This window comes from Mus pahari, chromosome 2 (genome assembly GCF_900095145.1).
Source record: "Mus pahari chromosome 2, PAHARI_EIJ_v1.1, whole genome shotgun sequence".
NCBI classification, from domain to species: Eukaryota; Metazoa; Chordata; class Mammalia; order Rodentia; family Muridae; genus Mus; species Mus pahari.
This window is the reverse complement of record NC_034591.1, coordinates 132,040,162-132,063,240: the sequence shown is the minus strand read 5'-3', so window position 1 is coordinate 132,063,240 and position 23,079 is coordinate 132,040,162. Positions and strand designations below refer to the sequence as shown.

At 41.1% G+C, this 23,079-nt stretch overlaps 1 protein-coding gene and 1 non-coding gene across 8 annotated transcripts in view; one reads left to right on the top strand and one right to left on the bottom strand.

The window, feature by feature from the left end:
* The window catches only part of March8 (membrane associated ring-CH-type finger 8), a 72,680-nt gene that overhangs the window by 23,729 nt on the left and 25,872 nt on the right, over window positions 1-23,079 (bottom strand). For 4 of the 7 annotated variants that reach the window (XM_029534975.1, XM_021190465.2, XM_029534972.1 and 1 more), the window contains exon 2: window positions 13,447-13,617. The exons of 2 other annotated variants lie outside the window; for them this stretch is intronic. In XM_029534975.1, coding sequence (XP_029390835.1) covers window positions 13,447-13,539 — 93 coding nt within the window. In that variant the 5' untranslated portion in view covers window positions 13,540-13,617. Of the gene's footprint in view, window positions 1-6,540; window positions 6,640-13,446; window positions 13,618-23,079 lie in introns of those variants that run through there. One more of the 7 variants, XM_029534973.1, reaches the window with a different exon arrangement.
* On the top strand, window positions 16,504-16,633 carry LOC115063499. The gene has a single exon (XR_003843371.1). It is a non-coding gene; the product is annotated as a small nucleolar RNA SNORA17 (small nucleolar RNA).

Sequence of the window (23,079 nt, the reverse complement as noted above, 5' to 3'; positions counted from 1 at the left end):
TTCAGATTTTGACTGTTCTGTGCTGCCTGTCTGCAGTGTGACTGCTAACACAGCTCCCCAAAGACCACATCTCTTTCTCATTGGGGCCTCCTCTCCTTTCTAGTTGTAAAGTCTATCTAACAATGACTATCAGGCATAGATTTTGATATGTATAAATAGATTCATAGCTTTTGCCTACCCAGAGCTAAAAATGTCATCAAGACAGGCTCTGAGGCCTACACTAGAGGTTTCTTTACTTTGATGACACTTGTCCGACTCATGCTCCCATCAATGTATTTGAAGGGTCATAATTTATTTTCTTTGTTTTGTTACTATAAAATTTCATCAAACTGTTGCCATATTGGAACATGGTATTTGGGATAACATAAATCTATGTTCCTGGGTCACAGTCACTCAAATTTGGCTCCAGAATAAACAATCTCACCCTCTCTATGAGGGCAACTGTGTTTGTTGCATTATGGTGCTTTTAATATGGAAGACCAAGGACAAACCACCTTCACAGAAGTTACCCACGTCAGAGGTAGGTGACAGGATTGATTCCTTGTGTTAAGTCTCAAACTCTAGGACAACAACAATGGCTGAAGAGTCTAACATATCAAAGTGGACCTGAATGCCTGGTTCTCCCAGCATCCCTCAGTTCCTACCTGGCTGGCATACCCTGGCCCCTACCCTAAACTTCTCCAGCCCAGGACTGGGCTGCCCTTCCCTATATAACCCAGACATTTTGGCTGCCTGCCCTTTTCTGGTCTACCCTTTACTCTTTTGGCCAGTTTCTTGGCCCAGACTGCCCTCCTGGCTCCTCTCCTTTCTTCCTCTCCTTACATGGCTTGGCTCAACCTAGACATGTGCCCTCTGGACTCTCTTAAGTGTCCCTGCCTCTGGTTATGCTCTCCCTTTTATCTACAATAAACTTTCTTATCCACCATACTTAGAAGCAGTAATATCCTTCCTTTTTTATTTTATTTTTTCATTCACTTTGTATCTATCGCATGGCACTGGCTTCCTGAGTAGAGGCTGGTGAATTCCTTGTGATTCCTTGTGATGTTTAGGATTCGAGTTGCTGGCTACCTTTTATGGTTTGCTTTCGGGGCGCTTGGTTTAAAATAATCATTTGTTTGTTTACTTTAAAAGCACTTTGGTTTCCAAACATTCAGTTTGGTTTTTTGTGTTGATTTGACAGGGTCTCTCTGAGTAGCCTTAGCTGTCCTGGAAGGCTCTCTCTAGACCAGGCTGACCTTGAGGTCACAGAGATTCTCCTGCCTTTATCTTCTGAGTGCTAGAACTAAAGGTGACTAAAGGCATGCACCACTATAGGAGCACTGGTACTATTCAGTCTGTTAGTGTACCAGCAGTCATTCAGTTCATTAACATGTTAACACTCAGTTGTCTCCCCTGCCACTTATCCAAAACCTAATTCAAGGATGAAGGAAATGGTTAGAAAAATAGCTTTTTTTAAAAAAAACTCCAGCTGGTTTTGTTTGATAACTGTATTAATTCAACTCAAAACTGTGCAGGAGCTTTAATTAAAGAATTGGGGAACATTCAATGTCTACATTGTTTTTTGAGTGCTAAATGAGAATTCCTAGCAACAGAATTAAGAGATTATGAATGGGAACACTGCTTTAATTGAAATTTTAAAACATTTGAGGAAAAAGATATAATTGGTAACTTACAAATTCAGAAAGAAAAAATACATGTTCACCTTCATATATTGATGCCAGCATAATGTACACATGCACATGTGCATGCACACATACACACACCCCACTTATTTAGGAGATATGACTATAGTTTAAAAACTATATTCAATAAATATACTAAGATAAACTTAAAGTGAGACAAAATACATCATCAATCATCTCAAGGCAGTGCAGTCTACATTAATAGTGATATGGCAGTGTAATCTACATGAACAGTGATGTGGCTGTCTGCTTTACTTTTGTTTTTTAATTCATTTTAAAGCTTTAAGCAAGTAATAATAAAGTGACAGCACTCAGAAAGTAGGTGAGACGACAAAATGTAAAACAGGGCAGCTAGTATTTGTTTGGGGTCCAGATATCTAGGCTCTAGAATTCAGCTTTCTCGTTTCCTTTATTTTTTTCTTGTGTGTATATGCATGTGTCCATGTGAATATCATGTGTATTCATGTACCCTCAGAGGCCCGAAGAATGAGCTATGTTCCTTGGAGTTAAAGTTACAAGCAGTTAAGAGCCACTAGATATGAGCTAGAAACTGAACTTAGGTCCCCTGACAGAGCAGGGAGCTAAGCATCTCTGTGCCTCTTCAGCATTCTCCTTTACACGGCAGGCTTTATAAATGGGTAGGGGTGTACTAAATGAGATGACACTGTGGTAACTCTAAGCTCTGAGTAACAAGAAACAAAGTCCCACTGCATAAAGCAGGCTGGCTGACCTTAAAGTCTGTCTGCCTCTGTCTCCTCAGTGCTTAGACTAAAGACATGCACCATCATGTCCAGCCAAACATACTGTGTCTTAATAGAACATATTGCTTTCCTTATTATCACTAAGCAGCATATTTATGCAGTTTAAAACTCCTAAAATCATAGACAAATAAACATATAGTTTTCTGTGACACAGACTGACAAATGCTTTTCAAATTATAACATACAATATGGTATAATTACGATAATAGTAACTATAGTAATAATGTAGTGAAAAAAATAATCTTTTCCAATATGCACTGACTTTTACTGATAATTATATAAACAATTAAATGAATAAACATTCCTGGTTTTTAAAAATTCTATCTAGGGGCTGCAGAGATGGCTCCCACAGAGCCGCTTACAATTGCCTGTAGCTCCAGTTTCAGTTGATTTGATACTTCTTCTCACTTCTGTGAGTAGGCTTACACATGGTGCACATATAGGCAAATGCTCATACACATAAAAATCCATCTTAAAAAACACCTTAGTGTTTTTTAAAAAGATATATGAAATAAATATATAAAACCTTAAAGCTAAAGTAATCTACATCAATGCAAGTTAGAATTCACTTGCTATAAAATTATTGAAATTATACTACTTCTTACATTCCATCTGAAGCACAATCGGTATTAGAAGTCTTAGTTAAGAATGTTCTAATTAGAACATACATATTAACTAGCTACTACAAGCCAGGTACTGTTAAGGCCTTTTAGAATGGGGTAGCAAATAAAAAAAGACCCTCATATTCATAAAGTTTAATAATATGAAGTAGGAAAGTTGCCTATAATCATCAGTTCAAACCTAGACTATACAGCAAGACCCTCTCAAAAATGAAGAGGAGACAAGAGAATTATCAAATTTGGTTCCAATTACTTTTGTGTAATTTTGTGTCCCATAAGCTCTAGAACATCCTACAATCTCAACAAACAAAGGCATCACCATACACAAGCCTACAGACAGACAAAATCACATGTCTAGTTTGCAAGTATGTGTATGCACACATGATAACACATACAAACGCATTCACATACACACGTAAATGCTTACATGGATACATGGTAAATAACATCCACAATCAGAACAAAGGCCCTTTGTTCCACAAAGAAAGGAGGTGGCTTCTGCAAACAGTACTTCCCTAGAAAAGAGTCTGTAGCTTTATTGATTCAAACACTAAATCATTCTTCCTAGGATTTTTCAAAGCCAAATTCCACGATTCAAAATTGAGTGGCCAACGTTAATTAATAAAATGATATTTTTACATCAAAAGATAGTTTCAAAAATTGATAAATGACATTTAAATGTTTATTGTCTTAAGAATATGTTCAACAAACACAAGGGACATACTGTATTAAAATAAATCCTGTTACAATGTATATCCCTGATAACATGACCTGCAAGTGTTTGGTGCCTCCAGGGAAGGATCCCTGAGCAACTCTTAGGTTCCAGAGCCTGTTAGGGCATCCCTAAAGTCAGCGAGACCTGGGCAGTGCTGACAGGACACTCCTCTTACCTGAAGCTTCATCTTCCAACAGAATGCATGGGCGTGTCCTCAGTACAGCTCTCTCCAGCAGCATAGTGCCCTGTGCCCATGGGGGGTGGGGGTGGGGGGTGGGGGTTTGGGAGCTGTGCCTGAACTGCAGCTGCCCTGCAACCCTGCAGCAGCCAGCAGAACCACACTGCTCTGCTGCTGGACTTCAGTGCAACATTCCTGTGATCAAACTGGACTACTTCCTCCAGCTGATTTCCAAGGAATGAGGTAGTTAATGAATAATTCATGAGTCCGTTCCGTTCTGCAACCAATCTCACTTCTGTTCTATGGCCTCCTACAACAATATGCAATGTAAAGATTCTAAGTATACTTGCTGGCTTGCAAATAATTGAAGCTCAATTTCCAGTCGATGGCAGTAAATGGTCCTGGATCTGTTTACTCTTGTATGTTAACCTATCACCCAGACTGACTTGAGAGACTTTTTTTAAAAAGGGGTAGAAAGGGTAAATAATTAACCACAGATATCTGAAAAAACAATATTTTTTTTTCTTCCATCAGCTTGTCCTTCTGGGGCTGAGCTATGAGAAGCAGCAGAGTACTTGTAACGCCATGCCAGCTGGGGGAGGAGGTTCTCAACAGGGATGCGAGGAAACAAACTGCTTCAAGGGGGATTTTCCTGCTCTCTGGCTATAAATAAACCTTTATCTCACTGTTCTTATTCAAGGAAGTTGATGAACATGTGTTTCCAGAAACCTGCCAATGCTTGCATATTTACAAATGAATAATGCCCGAAGCATCTAAAAACTACTCAAAACACAATTCCAGGAGAAGCCTGAACTGGAAGACTGGGTAACCCCCTCCCTCCCTCCAGCCACCGCCTTAGGAAGTCTAGTCTCGGTCTTGTTCTCCACTTGTTCTGTCTTGTTCTCCACCTGTTCCATTCACTCTCCCTGGTGTCTGGCTGCACCATACAGGTCATGGTTGAGCTATCTGTCAGTTAATGGGGAAAAGGGGAGTATTTTGTTCCCAGTTGTTTCTGACTTATTAACTTTGCAAACTGGTCTTCAATGCAGTCTTCCTTGGCCCTGAGCCTTTCCTTACATTTTATTTTGTTACTTTATAATATCACTTCTGAGTTTATGCTTTCTAAAATTAAAGAAGTTTTGTTGTTTTTAAGATTTTTTTTTTTGAGCTAGACCTAGTGATATGCTTAGGTGGTTCATTCTTTAATCCCAGTACTTGGGAGGCAGAAGACAGACAGATCTCTATAAGTTAGAGGACAGGTTGGTCTGTACAGTGAATTCCAGGACAGCCAGAGCTATGTAGAGATCCTGTTTCATAAATAAATAAATAGTAAAAAATAATAATAATAATAATTTTAGAAGCTAGAGAGATAGCTCGGTAGTTAGGAGCACTGACTGTTCTTTAAGAGGACCCAATTTCAATTCCCAACACCTACATGGCAGCTCACAACTTGTCTGTAACTTTTGTTCCACACCATCTTTCTTTGTAAGGATAAGGAGGATGTTTCCCAGGGTCTCTGGCAGCTCTTCTCCTCAGGAGCTTTGTAAAGTAGGCTCTTGCTAGCCTGACATACTCAGGGAGGGGGTGTTGGCATAGAGAATATATAAGAACATCAAGAGCTGAGTTGAGAAGGAGGGAAGAAAGGGTCAGCATGTCAGTATCTCTCTCCATCGGAGTTATTGTGTCCCAGTACTACATTTAGACATTGTAAAAAGGTGTGTGTGTGTGTGTGTGTGTGTGTGTGTGTATGCATACATGTATATGTATGTGCATGTGTGGGCACACTTGACACAGTTCACATGTAGAATTCAGAGAAAAGCTTTGTAGCACGGTTCACTAGATTATCAGTTTACAGTTGATAGCAGGACCATGAACCAGCATTTAAATAGGTTATTAAATGTCTTCCTTGTGGGTTATAGATATACACAGTTCTCTCAAGCTTAAGGGCCTCCTCTCACTCTTGATAATGACAATATGAATAACATAAAAGAAGAATTTCTTCTCTTGGGTCAGGGCAAAAATAACCGCAATTCTTTACAGCTGTAATTTGCTGTTTGATATTAGAGCACACTCTTTTAAAAATGTGTCTATGCTAGTTGTCATTAACAGCTACTTCATTTTTTATAGCTTTTTGTTTTTTCTTTCCTACTGACTTACTACTTGTTTATCTCATATTTACTTTATTTGTGGTGATAATTTTAGATAATCAAGTGAGTTCTCTTTAAGTTTCAAGGGGCCATAAAGCCATGGAGACAGCACTCAGCCATCACCAATGATCTGACAGGGACTCCTCTTGGACTTGCAAATGAAGGGGTGGCAGGGGAAGTTTTTCAAAGGTTTCAAAGTGTAGTGGCTGCCACTTGAAGTTGACAGGTGACCAACTGAAAGCAGCCATGGAAGCTTATCCTGTTACAATCAAAGATGCCAGTGTAGAGCAGGAGGGGAAACACACTGGCATGGTCACCAGGCTGGCCGGTGCCTCATGAACTGACACAGCATCGTCATACGGTTCCTGTTATTCAGCACAGTCACAATAAACCATTTCTTGATCAGACGGTGACACAAGGTGGGTTATATCTGGTACCTGGGGAAGTGAAGATGGTGAGCAGGACCTCCCAACTGCAGTCTCTACCATGAGCTTCCTTCCTTCCCATGGCTGGGCTTTGGTTGCCCCCTATCATGGGATACACAACAGCAGTCAGAAACGGTTCCCATTCCCTCTCTCCCTGATGTGGAGTTGGGGGAAGAGAAGCAGCCCCTCTCTTGACAGAGAATCTTGTCATTTTTGAGACAAACATGTTTCAGTTTGAAGTGATGGGACAGGGAATCCCACTTCCAGAGGCAACTTCACAGTGAGCATAAACAGCACATGACAATTTAGCAACATACAAAATCAGATAGTAGAGGTAGGCCAGGTCCTCACAGAGGGATAGAGGCTGTCCTAAGCCAGCAAAGAATATGACTGTGAAGAGCTACGTGAATTCCACCTACACCAACTAACAGAGAACATGTAAGCTGCTTTCTAAGCTCATCTATAAAAAGAAGAAAACAATGAGCATTTGCTGTTCTTAGTGCTCACATGAAGAGTATGCTGTTTACATGGCCCAATACTAAGACCTTACAGGAACCAGGCATGCAGATGAGCAGGAAGCAAGCATCTGTTACAGTAACGTGAACCCTTAGCAGCAGCATTCTCCATGCTCAAAACACGCAAGACAATTATCAGAGGCAGAAAAGGGAAAAAATAATAATTAAACAAGAAGCCACAGCTAATTAGCTAATTAGGTTATAATCATATATTCACAAACATAAAAGGGAAAACACATTGTAAGGACATAAAATGATTTTTTAAAAAAACATTAAAAATGTCAGCCCAGAAGAAAACTATGGTGACAGTCAGAATACAGTACACAGGGGGGAGATAGAACGATTACGAATGGAGGAATCTTGGGAACAAAAGACGAGAGCATTCTGGAACCCAAGGAAGACTCATCATACATAATAGCTCAGGCTGTGATGCAGCCTGGGTCAGCTATCACAATGTACTGCCACAGGTTTGCCAAGGAAAGGGCTCTTTCAAGATACAATACACTGTTGCTACAGTTATACAAATGAACAAATGTGTGCAGTATATTTTTATTCATCTGCAAGAAATTACTTTAGAAGAAACATGAGAAATATTCAAGCTCAGGTTTCCACAACATTGGGGAGGGGGTCTGTTTATTCTTGTATGAGATAAGGAAGTCATCTTGCTGAAGCCAAGCATTCAAGGTCATTAATTTCATTTAGAATACTATAATAGTATTTTACAGTGTTATTTTGTGAAATCTCTGCATTAAAAACCAAATTTGGATAGTTTTCAATTTAACAGTTACTGAAAGAATATCTGAAAAGTTACCTGTCACTTGGCTCATACCAGCTACAAGCAAGTAGCAACAGCCAACAAATCATATTCATTAGTAACACCTGACTAATTACTTTTATAACCTTCACTCAATTTATATACAACACATGAAGCCATTAGCAAATACTTCTCTTACAGTATATTCTGACTGTTTTATCTAAATAACATGAACTCTAGCAAAATCTCCTCCCCAGAGTTCAGCTCTAAAATAGTAAACAACCATTACTTTAAGATCCAAGCACATGAAAAAGACAATCAGCTCAAACTTGGCAACGCTGAATTTAATGTTTGGTAACAGCATCCTACCCCCTCTCCAATCTCCAGGGGAACCGTCAGAACTCATCTCTACACTTTTCAACAGTAAGGCTGAAAATGAAAGCTAGTGAGGAGGGAGTCATCTCTGGTTCATGAACGACAAGCAGGCTACAATTTCCTGTATATGGCTGAGTAAACTGGGAGGGCCCCGAGCAGTACTACACTAGCGAGCTGTGATTACCAAACAGGATAAGCACCCTGGGAAGCAGATTCAAAAGATGTTACACATATGGCCCCAAAAACACCACAAGAAAATGGATCCCTATTTCCAGATGTGAGAATGGTACTATGGTATGAATATGGTTGGTCCACTTGTCCCAGTGTACAAAAAGGTAGTAGGCCTTTAAGAAGTATTTAGTTAAGAAGGATCTGCCATCATAAGAGGATGAGCATGGTTTCCAGGAGAGCGTTTTGGTTATTATGGGAAGTCTCTTTAGAGACTCCACCCCTCTGTACTCTCTTCTCCTTTCTCACACCCTCCAGTCTTGTCATCCTGTCATGCATGGCACATGAAGAGGTCCTTACCAGAGGCTGATCAGCCTACAGTCTCAGGGATTCTGTTATAGCAATAGAAACTGTGCTGAGGCAAATATTAATGCCCTGAGAGTCTCACAAGAAAGGTAATTAATAACCCAAAGAGCCACACAAATGATGACACAGGTAGTAACATGTTAACTGGTAGTGAGTGACTTCACTTAGGATTTCAAAACTGCATATTCATCTCTATGTAGGAATACTTGATGTGTAGTGGATGGATACTTCACCTGTCAATAAAAACAACAACAAAAACAAAACTCTGGTCTAAGTAAAGGGTAGGATAGAAGGTGGGGCATCTGGTGGGCATAAAGGATTCTGGGATTGGGCCAAGTGCATGAAGGAAGACAGTACACGAAATCTGAGCAGATGTAACCAGCCACGTGGCAAAACATGGATTAGAATAAATGGGATATTAAGTTATGAGCTAGTCAGAGAACAAGCCAAAGCTTATGCCAAGGTATTTGTAAACATCGTAAAGCCCCAGAGTCATTATTTCTGGGAACGGAGAGCAACTTACAGTAAACACCCTAAAATATCTCTCCATTTCATTATGTCTCTTCAAAGAAGTCAGAACTAGAAAAAGGGCAGGATGAATACCGACATGCAAAGTTGTAATATATGGAAGACGCAATTTTTATTCTGCAAAATAAAACTATGATTCCTGGGAGTATACAGTGGGGCTGCTAATAAGAGAAAGCTAGAAACCATGTTGATGAGAGACCTTAATAGTTTAAACACACACACACACACACACAGTAGTAGGTAGGCCAGGTGTGGTATCTAGTACATGTTGCTATCCTGAACTTTGGAGACTGTATGGGAGAAATGTGAGGAGAAGGAAACAGGAAAGGAGGGCGAGAGGGAGGGAGAAGGAAGTGAGGAAGGTGTGGGCAGCATTCAGGGAGGCTCTGAGAACAGTCTGCCCTGAGATACAAAGAATGTTCAGCACTAGACTGGAAACGAGAGTCTGGAATACTAAAGCTCAGATTTTCAACAAGTTCTTATTGTAGGTTTTCACTATTTATCTGGCATATTAAAGTAACAATATTAAGAGGTGAAAGTATAGAGACTATGCTTCAGAATACTGCTATCACCTCGTCAACTGTGAGGCTCTTGTTCCAGATGCCAAATACAGAAGACTATAGAGTTAGGTAATTAGATCATTTATATAAAGTGTATATAAAGCTACTTCCTTGTATTAAAATTTTCTCCATTTATATACTTTCAGAGCAAACTGAAGTTTGTTTAAATATCATGATGCTTCATGATAAAATCTCTCTCTTGATATTTAAAAGATGCTGAAATCAATGGTGTGAGAATTATAATTCCTTAAAAATATGAAAAATGTCTTTTGCTTTCTATGTAGTTGTCTAAATACAAACCAACTATGTATCATCTTTTTTATTATGCTTTCAGGAATGCAATGATGTGGACCAGTTCTTTAAGGGTAGAAAGTGAAAATGTATTTTCTGGATAATCTTACAAATTGGGTCCCAGGTGATGTGGTCCTCTATGAAAGGCACCCATTCATGCTCACAGCTTGGATCACACAGGAGGCATGGGGCCAGAGTGGCAGAACATGCACCATCTACTCAGCGTGGCTAGTCTTGGCAACAGTGACGTGTACACCAGGAGCAGCAGCACACACCTGGAATCCTAACACAAAGGTGGTCAACGGAAGAGGATGGAGTTTGGGACTAGCCTAGGCTACAGAGTGTGGGGCAGGTGAACTGTGTCACCAGAAGAACTGGTAAGTTTGAGTGAGCTTAGATCCCATAGAACCCCTGCCTCCCTCTATCTGCTCTGGAACCATGACGCCCCTCTGAGAGGACCATGACAATCAGTCAGGTAGGGAAAACACCTGGAGTCCCTCCCATTCAAAAAGAGCATCACTCAAACTAAGCCAATAGGAAACATGTACCCCTAATTCCCACCCTACTCTGCAATGTTTATACAGTCCCTATCCCCACGGAAAAACGTGCACAACTTCTTTCACTGAGGACTATATGAGAGTGGCTGTTTTTACTGAATTGTACTCTTGGGGAAGAGTCCTCTCTCCCAAAGCATTCATCACTGGATCTTGGACCCACCCGCCTGGCTGCAGTTGTCACTTCCCCACTAGTGCTATGGCTGGCTGCCATTGTCACCGCTGTCCAAACCTTCTCGATTTTCTTCTAAGAGCTGTAACACTTCCAGAGGGACCCAGACCCATGGAACCTATTGGTCCTGGTTCCACTTTGCCCTTTGGATGGATAGAGGCCAACAACAGAGAGTGCATACTGAACCTGTCTCAACAGAAGGTGCTGGGTTTTTTCCAGCGCCAGCAGTTTCTAAGTGGCAGTGCTGGTAACAGTAGAGGTGTTTTGTTTCCAGTCATAATAAAGATAGTGACAATGTTTAGCACAAGATGCAGCAATTGAACGTTTATGATTCACTGCCTCCTGCTCGCTCCTGACCAGGGTTGAATCATCCCACAGCACTGGGAACTAGCTCTTTCTGGGAATCCAAAGAAGCCTTCCCTTCCTATAGTAAAATTTTCTCCTTAATTTGGAAAAGATGCTGTTACTTACAGTGTATCCTAGAATCCTGATCTTAAGTCTGGAAAATGCAATATTGTCCTAAAATAGACAATGACTGTCAAGCAAATGTGTATTTCCAAACACTGACTTGGAGATCAACTACTAAACTTTTAGACTTTTACATTACATTAATTTACATTAACACTTACTGTACACAAAGTTGCTTTAAGATAGGTCTTGAAGCAACATATTACTAACTTTAAGATGTAAAGAAGAAGATTGTATTCTCTAAGACAGTTAAGATGAAAAAAAAATTTTTTTAATGAAGCAATTCAGGTTTCCAAAAGGAGACTAAAGGCTGAAAAGTAATGGGTTAGTGTCTACAAAAACCTAAAAAGTCCCATGGTGGCTCATGCCCTTAATCCCAACACTCAGGAAGCAGAAGCAGGTGGATCTCTACGAGACCAAAATGAGTCTCAAGACAGCCAGAGCTACATACTGAGACCCTGTCTCCAAAAATAAAACAAGCCTAAACACAGTAGCCCGCTTAAAGAATCGTTTATCTACACACAAGTGATAGGGAGAAAATCCTTTAGGGATTACAAAGTATTCCCAGTGGTGGTTCTCATGCCACTGAAAGTGAGTCCCGCCTTCATCAACAGACAGTAAAACAAAGTACCAGGCACTAGCAATCCACAGACTACCATTTATAGGTTCATGCAGTGCATGCTATAGAGAACTGTGCATAAAGTCACCTTGGGTATGACCCAAGATAAAGACCTTATCTTTGCAGCTCCCAGAACCTCGGTGAGGGGGAAGAGGAAGAGGAGGAGGAGGAGGGAGGAGGAGGAAGAGGAGGAGGGGAAGAGGAGGAATTTTTGCAGAGCTTCTCTTTCACTTCTCAGCACAGGCAGGTCACAAATTCTATCTACAGATTTAGGGTTGAGCTTGTGGTTTCCTCAACCTGAGTCACTCTGCCTTCTCCTTTGCCCTTAGCTCTACACATAATCCCTGTTTTCTACAGTAAGTTCTGAAATCCCTCCATCACTGACCTTATCCAACTAATGTTTATATGCGTCAAGGCAGACTGTCAGAGCGTGAAAACAGATAGGCTGATTATAATGACCTCCTACATGCAGTAACAAGCCCCGAAATCTTTGCTCAAATACATCTATACACTGCATCTTGTTTTGAGAATCGAAAGAACTTCCTCTCAGGAATGTGTAAGACATAATCAGAAGACTTAGCCAACTAAGACCAGTATGTCACTTATAGCTAAGAAGCTGATAAGCCTATGCCAAAAACTTTAGAACCCAGAAACCTGCATAAGACAATCACCTCTGAACACAGCCATCTGTGCTCATTAGCACATCTCCAGAGAAACCATCCCTTTAGAGCTCAGGTATTGCTCTAGATTGCAGTTGGTGAAATTTTAACAAAATAATTGTAATGGTTGGGGCTGTGGAGATGGCTCATTAGGTAATGGTAATTACCAAGCCTGAGAACCTGAGATCACTTCCCAGGATCCAAGTCTCCAAAGCTGTCCCCTGCCCTCTATTTTGGGGCCATAGCATGCTCACACCATTCATACGATTAGTACAGATGTAAAATAATTAAATGTGAAAAAGTATCCAAATGATATATTTGTGATGGTGGTTAGTACTGACTGTAAACTCCATAGGATCTAGACTCACCCAGGAGACAAAGCTATTAGTGTGTCTGTGACAGGGTTTAGAGACTGAATTAACCTAGGTGGGACGACCAACTCAAGAATGAAGTGATCCAAGCACCAGCGCCTTCTCTGCTCCCTGCCTGGAAACGATGAGACCCGCCACCACCTCATGCTCCTGACACCATGCCGTATTTCTCACTGCCACATTCTCTGCTTCCTGCCTGGAAACGATGAGACCCGCCACCACCTCATGCTCCTGACACCATGCCGTATTTCTCACTGCCATATTCTCTGCTTCCTGCCTGGAACGATGAGACCCGCCACCACCTCATGCTCCTGACACCATGCCATATTTTTCACTGCCATATTCTCTGCTTCCTGCCTGGAAATGATGAGACCCGCCACCACCTCATGCTCCTGACACCATGCCATATTTTTCACTGCCATATTTTTGCCTTCAAAATAAAACAGCTGTTCAGCCACATCTGGCCACAGCTACCAGGAAAGAACCCCCAGGAGGCACTGAAGAAGTTCTCACATTACCTGCTCCTTCTCTTTGGTCTTGCTTCTGTAGACTCTAGCAGAAATGGCATCCTGAGAAGGGATGGCAGAGATCTGGTGCAGTGGCATGCTCATCCCAGCCTCCAACCTGCTCTTCCTCCTTACGGAAGTGAGTCTCCTCTAGCAGAGTCATTTTGGGCCATTGACTTCAAGCTGAGAGAAAGGAAAGAAACAGAACTGAGCTAAAACACCTAATTTCCAACAGTAAGTGCACTTTGTTAATCTGAGGAAATTATTCTGACCAAATACTTGGGTCTTCAAAAGGGATAGAAAATGACTAGGGAAAATTAAATGTGTTTCTTGTACTAAAATATAAGTATGATAAATAAGCCAGAGGGTCACAGATTAGTCTTTTGTTGTCCTCTTAACTATAAAAGGACAAAGTCTCGTTATATTATTTCTGAAGTTAAACTTTTGTTCCTGTGTATGTGTGTGTTTCCCTGAATATCAAACCTCATCTCATGTATCCTGATATAGTAATCTTTCCTTGAAACTAATGCCTTTGGCAGGAGGATTACAAACTTGAAGCTAGCCTGATCTACATAGTAAGATCCTGTATAAACAAAACAAAATGAAATTTAAAACAAACATTAGACACACACACACAAAGAGCAAAATCACCACTGCTGTTCTTAGAGTCAAGTTATAGTTCTGTGGTAGAGCTTACCTATATACCCAAGCCCCTGGGTTCAATCCCTAGTATGAAGCTTTAAGATGATGATGATGATGATGATGATGATGATGATGATGATGATGATGGTGATAAAAGCAAGAAAGCAGAGTGGGAAGTAGTATGAATGGGATGGAGGGAGGGAGGAAGGGAGGGGCGGAGGGAGGGAGGAAGGGAGGGGCGGAGGGAGAGAGGGAGGGAGGGGGGAGGGAGGGAGGGAAAGAAATCAGTCATTCCATCTAACTGATCTCAAATTCATATAATGGCAAGACTGGGGTTTTAAAAGTCTGAAATTCAAATTATCTATGGTTCCTGCATAACCTTCCAAAAGTCTAGACTCTCTAAACCAGCTGTTGGCCAATTTCTCCTATAAAGGGCAAGATAAATATTTCAGGCTTTATAGGCCAAATCTGTTCTAGTTACTTGACTCCTCTGTGTATTGTGAAAGCAGCCATTGACTAGTGGGTAAATGAATAGAAATGGTAATGTGTTCTAGTTTAGATATGGCTTGTCCCCTATGGTTCATCTGCTGCACGTTTGACACTTTAAGAGTAAGTCTTGAGGACAGATGTTTTTCTTGAAGGAGTGAGTTTATCTCACTAGTGAGCTCAAGAACAGCTGTTACAAAACTTCCAGCTCACCCTGCTTCTTTCCTCTCCATTTTTTTCTTTCCTTCTCTCCTCACTATTTGCCTTCCCAACCCTGTGATGCTGTCTAGCCTGCTACAATACAGCCAAAGGCATCACCAGAAGTCAATGCCAATGTGCTAGTCATGGAACTCCAGAACTGTGATCTAATTAAACCTTTTGTTTAAAAAATAAAATACCCAATCTTGGGTATATTTTGATATGGTAAAACAAAGTAAATTATGACATTACTTATCAATAAAAATATATCTGCAAAAACTGGTGGCAGGATAGATTTTGCTCATGACTTACAGCTCAATAAGGGCTTCTCAGGGAAGAGGTAGGCCATCAGGGACATTCCTGAGACCCCTGAGAAGGCTGCCTTTACATAAAATAACAATATCTATATAATCTGTCTTATATAACCAAATATACTTGCTTATTTTCTATATGTTCTCATTGCTAGTAATCAAGTCATGGGTTCTCTCCTCCCTATTCTCTTATTTTGCTGCTCCCACAGATACAGCTCCATACAAACTCTCCATGTTTATGGTAGTCATGTTTCATGATGCCATTCAATGTTGGCAGGACTGAGTTTTAAACCAAAAGACTATGTCTCTAATTTGGGGTCCTTCACCTGTTAACCATATGTTGGGCATGTGGTGGTGAGCAAGGAAGGTAGACAACAGGGCCAGAGCACCCTAAGGCCACATTTGACAAATATTTGTCCCACCTATCTCAAAACTCTTCTCTGGAACAGCAGTGTCTGTGGGGCTGCTCAACTCCAACAGAGTCAGTAACCAGACAGAAGAGACAGGACTTGCACATGGTTGAGTCATGCCTACACAGATCAGATCAGAAAGCAACAGGAGGAAAGAGGAATGGCTACAGACCAACACAATACATTTTGCAAAACACAGGAAAACCAAGAACGATGACCATTGTGTGGATACTTCATTCCTCCTTAGAATAAGGAACAAAATTCCCAAGAAAGGATATAGGTACAGAGACAAAATTTAGAGCTAAGATGAAAGGATGGACTATCCAGAGACTACCCCATCCGGGAATCCATCCCATCATCAGCCACCAAACCCAGATACTAATGCACATGCCAGCAAGATTCTGCTGAAGGGACCCTGATATAGCGGCCTCTTGTGAGGCTATGCCAGTGCCTGGCAAACACAGAAGTGGATGCTCACAGTCAGCTATTGGATGGAACACAGGGCCCCCAATAGAGGAGCTATGAAAGCACCCAAGGAGTTGTAGGGGGCTGCAACCCTGTAGGTGCAACAACAACATGAACTAACCAGTCCCCCTGAGCTCAAGTCTCTAGCTGCATATGTAGCAGAAGATGGCCTAATCAGCCATCATTGGGAAGAGAGGCCCCTTGGTCTTGTAAACTTTATATGACCCAGCACAGGGGAAGGCCAGGGCCAAGTAGTGGGAGTGGGTGGGTAGGAGAGCAGGGGCAGGGGTGGGGTATAGGGAACTATCAGGATAGCATTTGAAATGTAAATAAAGAAAATAATAATTAAATAAATTAAAAAAATAAATATATATATGTGTATATGTATATATATGAATGTAATTGACAATGTACAGCAAGAAAACAAACAAAAAGAAAACAATGTCAAAGTTAATTAAGAATTTTCAATAAAAATCTTAATAAATATACTTTGAAGTATATTTGATTACTGAAATATAATAGAGTATGCTCCCAGGGTAAAACCCATACATATCAACCCTGCTCCCAGAGGTGTTACAGGTGTGGCTGCTGCAACATGCACACCAGTAGGTGACAGAGAAGAAAGAGGCTTTGACTGCATTCAGTGTTCTGACCTATGAGCATCTGAATGATTAGTAGCCTAACATTCCCTGAAAACTGCAAGCCTCAAACAACCTCCAGTCCAGCGCCAGGCAGGCCCGGACAGGCTCCCAGAATGGGAAACAAATCAGAGACTAAAGGAACCCTGACTGGGACTGTGGGCCCCTGGCCAGAGTGAGTCTAAAACAGATGCTCATAAGGGGTCACTCTGGCAGGCTGGGCAGGGAGTGAGCCCTAGACTACAGGTGCCATGGGGCCTGTACAGGGAGCCAGCCTGAGATGACCACCAGTCTGGGACTGCACAGGCATGGAGGACAGACCATGCCTCAGATGACCCCTGCCCAATGCCATAATGTACAAGGGGGCATAGCACCCTTGAGACCACTCCTGAAATGACTCTAGACACTCAAAGATCCTGGGCACCGCAAAGAGGAACAAGTAAGTGTGGAGAAATAGGAAAAGAGAAACGCAGAAAGATGCAGGCACATGGAGGGAGGCAGAAATGGAGACTCAAGGGTAGTGAGGAACAGCTTGATGTGAGTAGCTGGGGATGCCACTTGAGACCATGGTGTGGTTCTGTCCTGTTCTGCCACTGGGGGGGGGGGCACATCTGGATCAGTGACCCTGCAGCTGCAGGAGTCTGTAACCACCAGAGGCCAGTCAGACATCCATGGTCTGGACTGCCATCCGGGTACATATTGATGCCCAAGGGCTGTGCAGAACTGGGCATCTTAGGAGAGCTGGCCTTGGAGGAAGAAGAGCAGGAAAGCCAATCCTACCCCCAACCAGTTACAGTACTCAGGAAAGCAGCCCACACACTGTGAGGGTTGAAGGTGAACCTACCTGAGGATAAGAGCATGGGAAAGCTGGTCCTACCACTCCTCTCCCATGCAGTAGCATGGATGAGGAAAAGATACCTCCTCCTCTCTTGACCCTTACCACCTGCTGCAGGCAGGAGACCCATCCCTGGAGTCATGAGAGCAGGAGAGCTGGCCCTGTCACAAGCTGCAGCACTTGGGAGAGTAGTCCCTGCACCTTGCCTGGGCAGCACAAATGAGCTGACCTTGGCAACAGGTACAGGAGAGCCAGCCCCAAGCATGTGAGCATGAGAGAGCTGGCTCAGCCACTTGTCTGCCTTGTGATGTCATGGGTAAGGGAGAGATACAACCCTTCACCACCTATGGCAGGCAGGAGAACTAGTCCCTAGATCATCATAGTGGAAGAGAGGGCACTGCACCTCACCTGGGCAGCACAGCGGAGCTGGCCCTAGATGTGAGGGATGCTGGTGAGCTGGCCCCATGGGTATGAGTGTGGGAAAGCAAGTCCTGCCTCTTGTCTGCTGTGTGATGGAGTCAGTGAAGGAGAGACCCCTTTCCCTCTTATAGCCCTGATCGGGACATAAGAGCAAGAGATCTGGACCAGCTCCACACCTGCTGAAGCACTTCGGACAGCAGGCCCTGAACTTTATCCAGGCAGCACAGTAGAGTTGACCCTGATGTCAGGGGCATGGGTAAGCCGGCCCCAAAGGTGTGAAACAGTTTGCCTTTCTTCGTAAGGCAATTACATTATCTGACTTTTATTCTCAAGGCCAATGATTATAAAGACTGTGTTTTCTATTTTACCCATAGAATAGTTTTACCATTGCTTTAATGCCATGCTATTTCTAAGAGAAGTCAGTCTGTGTACTTCTCACAAAATGCAACCATGATACGCCAGCAAGGAAGCAGTAGCATCATAACAAGGCAGACAAGGGAAGATTAGTACTTACTTGCCCACTGCTTACAAATCTGAACATCTGGCCAGTGCTTACAGAGCTATCTATTATTCACATGGATTTTTTTTTCAGTATGTGTGTCCCTGGGCTATGCTAGAAATATGTCTGTGTCGGGAACAACCCAGAAAATAATAAACAAGAGCTACTAGTAAATGTATTTTTCTCTTACTCATGATCATAAAAGGAATATTCCAATATAGTGCACAAGTCTGCTTTTCACCAGAGGAAATCAGATCACTCTCTCAAGAAAGAGAAAACCCTAGATGAGTCCCTATGCCTTGTGTACTGGCTGGCTTTGTGTGTCAACTTGATACGAGCTGTAGTCATCAGGAAGAAGAGTCTCAGTTGAGGAAACGCTTCCATAAGATTCAGCAGTTCTAATAAATCCAAGGATTTACTGTGCACCCAGGTATTATGGATGGAGATTACAAGGAAGAAATTAAAATTGCAGCACATGGAGAGAGAGAGAGAGAGAGAGAGAGAGATATGCAAATTAGCACTGGGGATAGAACTGCTCAGTGTCTCTACATTAAGGACAAAGCTGCTCCGGGAGAAAGAACAGGGGGATTTGGAACCACTTGAAAATGTGTTTCCTGGCAAACAGTGGTTAATGATCAGAGACTCAGTTTAAAGCTACGAGGGAATGATATTGAAATAGGTTTGGTAGATACAGGAGCTGGTGTGACTATCATTTTCCCAAAATCCTGGAATCCAAAATGGCCACTTCAGAAGGTTTGCACAGAGTTTACAGGAATTGCTAAGTTATTTCAAATAAGACAAAGTGTACAGTAGGTTAAGTGTGTAGGACCTGAAGGGCAAACAGGTAAGTTGAGACCATAGTGGCTGACATACCCACAAATGTATGGGGAAAGTATCTTTTACAACAGTGGAGTACTCATTAATATTCCTGCAATCCCTAAGACCACTCATGAAGAAAGTAGGGGGGAAATGGCAGATGTTCTTGAGGAAGGTATTAATATATGTCATCAAAAACAAGCACAATCTGTGCCTATTGAGCAAATATGAGACAACACGGGGATTGAGTTTTCAAATTTATAAGACGGGTCAGTGCCGAGCTTGTGTCTCTAGCTGCATATGTAGCAGAAGATGGCCTAGTCAGCCATCATTGGGAAGAGAGGCCCCTTGGTACTGCAAACTTTACATGCCCCAGCACAGGGGAACACCAGGGCCAAGAAGTGGGAGTGGGTGGGTAGGGGAGCAGGGTGAGGGGAGGGTATAGGGGACATTCAGGATAGCATTTGAAATGTAAATGAAGAAAATATCTAATAAAAATTGAAAAAAAAGACTAACAAATGAGGGAAAACATAGGAAAAAAAAAAGAAGGGTCAGTGCTGAAACACCAACAGCCTTGCCCCTAAAATAGTTGACAGACAAGCCTGTGTGAATAGAGAAGTGGCCCTTAACTAAGGAGAAACCACAGGCACTTGGTACAAGAACAGCTGGAGACTCAACATACAAAAGAGTCTACCAGCCTATGGGATTCCCCTGTGTTTGTTATAAAAAGAAATCAGGAAAATGGTGGATGCAAACAGATTTAAGAGCAGTGAATAAGGAATTCAACCAATGGAACTGTTATAACCTGGAATTCCTTTACCTTCTTTGTTACCTAAGTCATGGGCTACAACAGTAATTGATTTAAAAGACTACCTTTTCACAATCCCTTTGTATGAGCATAAGGTACCTACTTGTAACAACAGTGGTCCAATAAAAAGACATCATTGGAAAATGCTTCCATAAGGAATATTAAATAGTCCAACTTTATGTTAATATTTTGTACACAACTGCTAGAAATAATTCATAAACAATTTCCTCAGTCTATTATTTATTATTACATAAGTGGTGATTTTGTTGACTGATTCTGACGCAAATACTTTAGAGAAGATGTTTAAGGAAACACAAAGAATTCTTCCATACTGGAGGTTACAGATTGATCCTGAAAAAATACACAGAGGAGATTCTATTAACTATTTGGGCTATAAATTAAGTCAACAAAAATTTTGATGACAAAAGGTACAGATCTGTAGAAATCAGTTGCAAATTCTTAATTTTCAAAAATTAGTGGGAGATACTACTTGGCTGTGGTCTATATTTGGACTAACTACTCATGAATTAAGTAATTTGTTTCACACTTTACAAGGATATTCTAACTTAAACAATTCACGATGATTAACAGCTGAAGCAGAAAGAGTTAACTCTGGTAGAACTCAGACTGAAAGATGCATATGTGGATTGAATTGATCATAACCTTGATTATATTTTTGTTACTTTTGCCTTCAACTCATTCTCCTTCTGGTCTCATTATCCAAAGGGCAGATAGTTATGGAATGAGTTTTCTTAGAACATAAACAAAATTAAAAAAAAGAAAAAGAAAATCAAGACATACATAGAAAAGACTTCCGAATTAATCATAAAGGGTAGAATAAGACTGTCAATTGTCAGGAATGGCCAGCTGAAACTGTAATTGTAATGCTTCTTACTAATGTTGATATTATGTCATGGATAATCAATGAAGATTGGCAAAGAGCTTATAGTAGCTATTTGGGAGAAGTTAATAACAAATATCCTAAAAGCAAGCATTTACAGCTTATAAAAAGAACTAATTGGGTTCTCCCATGTATTGTAAAGGGACTGCTAATTCTTGAAGCACCTACATTCTATACTGATGCAAATGAGGTGGGAATGGCAGGTTATAAATCAGCAAAATTAAGCAAAGGGTTCCAAAGCCCATATAATTCGGTTAAAAAAATCAGAGCTGTATGTAATCCTTATGGAATTATTAGATTTTTCTGAATCTCCCTCTTTCTATAATTATTAACTCTCAACATGCAGAAAGAGTTGTTTTGCAAATAGAAACTAAATTTATTCCTGATAATTCTTAGTTAACTTTGTTATTTATACAACTGTACCAGGCCATCAGACATAGAAACTATCCATTATGTATTACTCATATTCAGTCTCATACATGTTTGCCAGGTCCACTGGCACAAAGAAATGAGGAAATTTCTTGTTCTCTGTATAACCAAAAACTCCATTACCTGCTGGAAGTAACCTGGCAAATGGATGTGTTTCATTTTGCAGAATTTGGAAAACTAAAAGTTATACACCATACCACTGATAGATATTCAGGGTTTCATGGGCAACTGTGTTGAGTTCTGAAAAAACTGATTCTTTATTACACATTTACTGGAAATAATGGCAATTATAGGGATACCTGCACAAATTAAGATTGATAATGCCCCTGCATATGTGTTCAATAAGATGAAACAATTCTTTGCATATTATAATATAAAGCACATCACAGTAAACCATGCAACCCTACAAGATAAGCAGTTGTCTTGTAGACAACTAATCTCACTTTTAAAAAGATGCTTATTAAACAAAAAGGAAGAGTAAACACCCCCAGGCACACATTAAATAGTGCTTTGTTAACTTTAAATTTTCTTAATGTTAATGAAGGAACAACAGCAGCTGAGAGACACTGGGTTGTAGAAAAAGCCTGTGGAATTAGATCAACCTATACACTATAAGGATGTGCTGACATCAGATGGAAGCCTGCAATAGCTCTGTGATGAGCATGCAGTTTGCTCACGTTTCTACAGAGAATGAAAAAAATATGGTTGCCATCAAAACTTATAAAGATTAGATTTAACCAGGGAAGACCTCCGGCTACCTGAGACATGGATGTCTCTGCAACCCAGTCCTCATGGCTAATTATTACATGCCAACCTTTAATCTGGCATGGATGGAGATGTATATTACAATTTGGTTACACAGTTCAAACAGACTTAGAAAGTTGATAAATGCCTTTCACCTGCACACACATAGAGCAGAAAAATCATCTTTAGCTGATTTGTGCACATGGCAAATTTCATACATATGTTAATGCAAAAATGTACCTATAATGTTACCTTTAAAAGTTTGTGTGTTTTCAGAACAAAAGGGCCAAACCCAAAGCAAAGTAGACCATTTGATCCAGCCTCACTGACTTCCTCACTTACTTTTTCTCAAACATTTGCATCCAGGTTAATTTCAAAACCACTGCTCTTAAATGGTCCAACTTCATAGACTGCTTCAGCCAGGTCTTCAGTTAAGCTTTTTCTATCCCACAGAGGCTGGACAGCAAAAGATACAGCTAGCTCTCCTAGGACCTGGCCAATATCCCAACTTTCTTAGGATCTACAAAAGATTTCTTTGCTCCCAGACAGCTAGAAGCAATATTAAGAACAAGCAGCTCCCATTCCCAAGAGGTGGGGTGGGTGGGATTGGTCATTCAGTCTGTTATAGATGTTTGTTGTTATTTTAGGAGGTAGGTTACAAGTTGTTATTGATCATGGTCAGAAAGGAAACTAAGGAGGTTAGAATCAGGGATTTGTTTCTCTAGTTATCTTTCTCTTTCTCCCACCCTTCTTTCCCTCCTATCTTTCTCTCTTATCTTTCTTTCCTATCTAGTGTTAGGGGGAAGGAATGGGAGAGGGGATGATAAAAGTAGTAAACAGGAAAAAAAAGAGGAAGTGGATATAAGGTGATAGTATAAAAGGTAGACTACTCCTGTAGTACTATGTCCAATTTTCTGAGGAACCGCCAGATTGATTTCCAGAGTGGTTATACAAGCTTGCAACCACTCTGGAAATGGAGTGTTCCTCTTTCTCCACAACCTCGCAAGCATCTGCTGTCACCTGAATTTTTAATCTTAGCCATT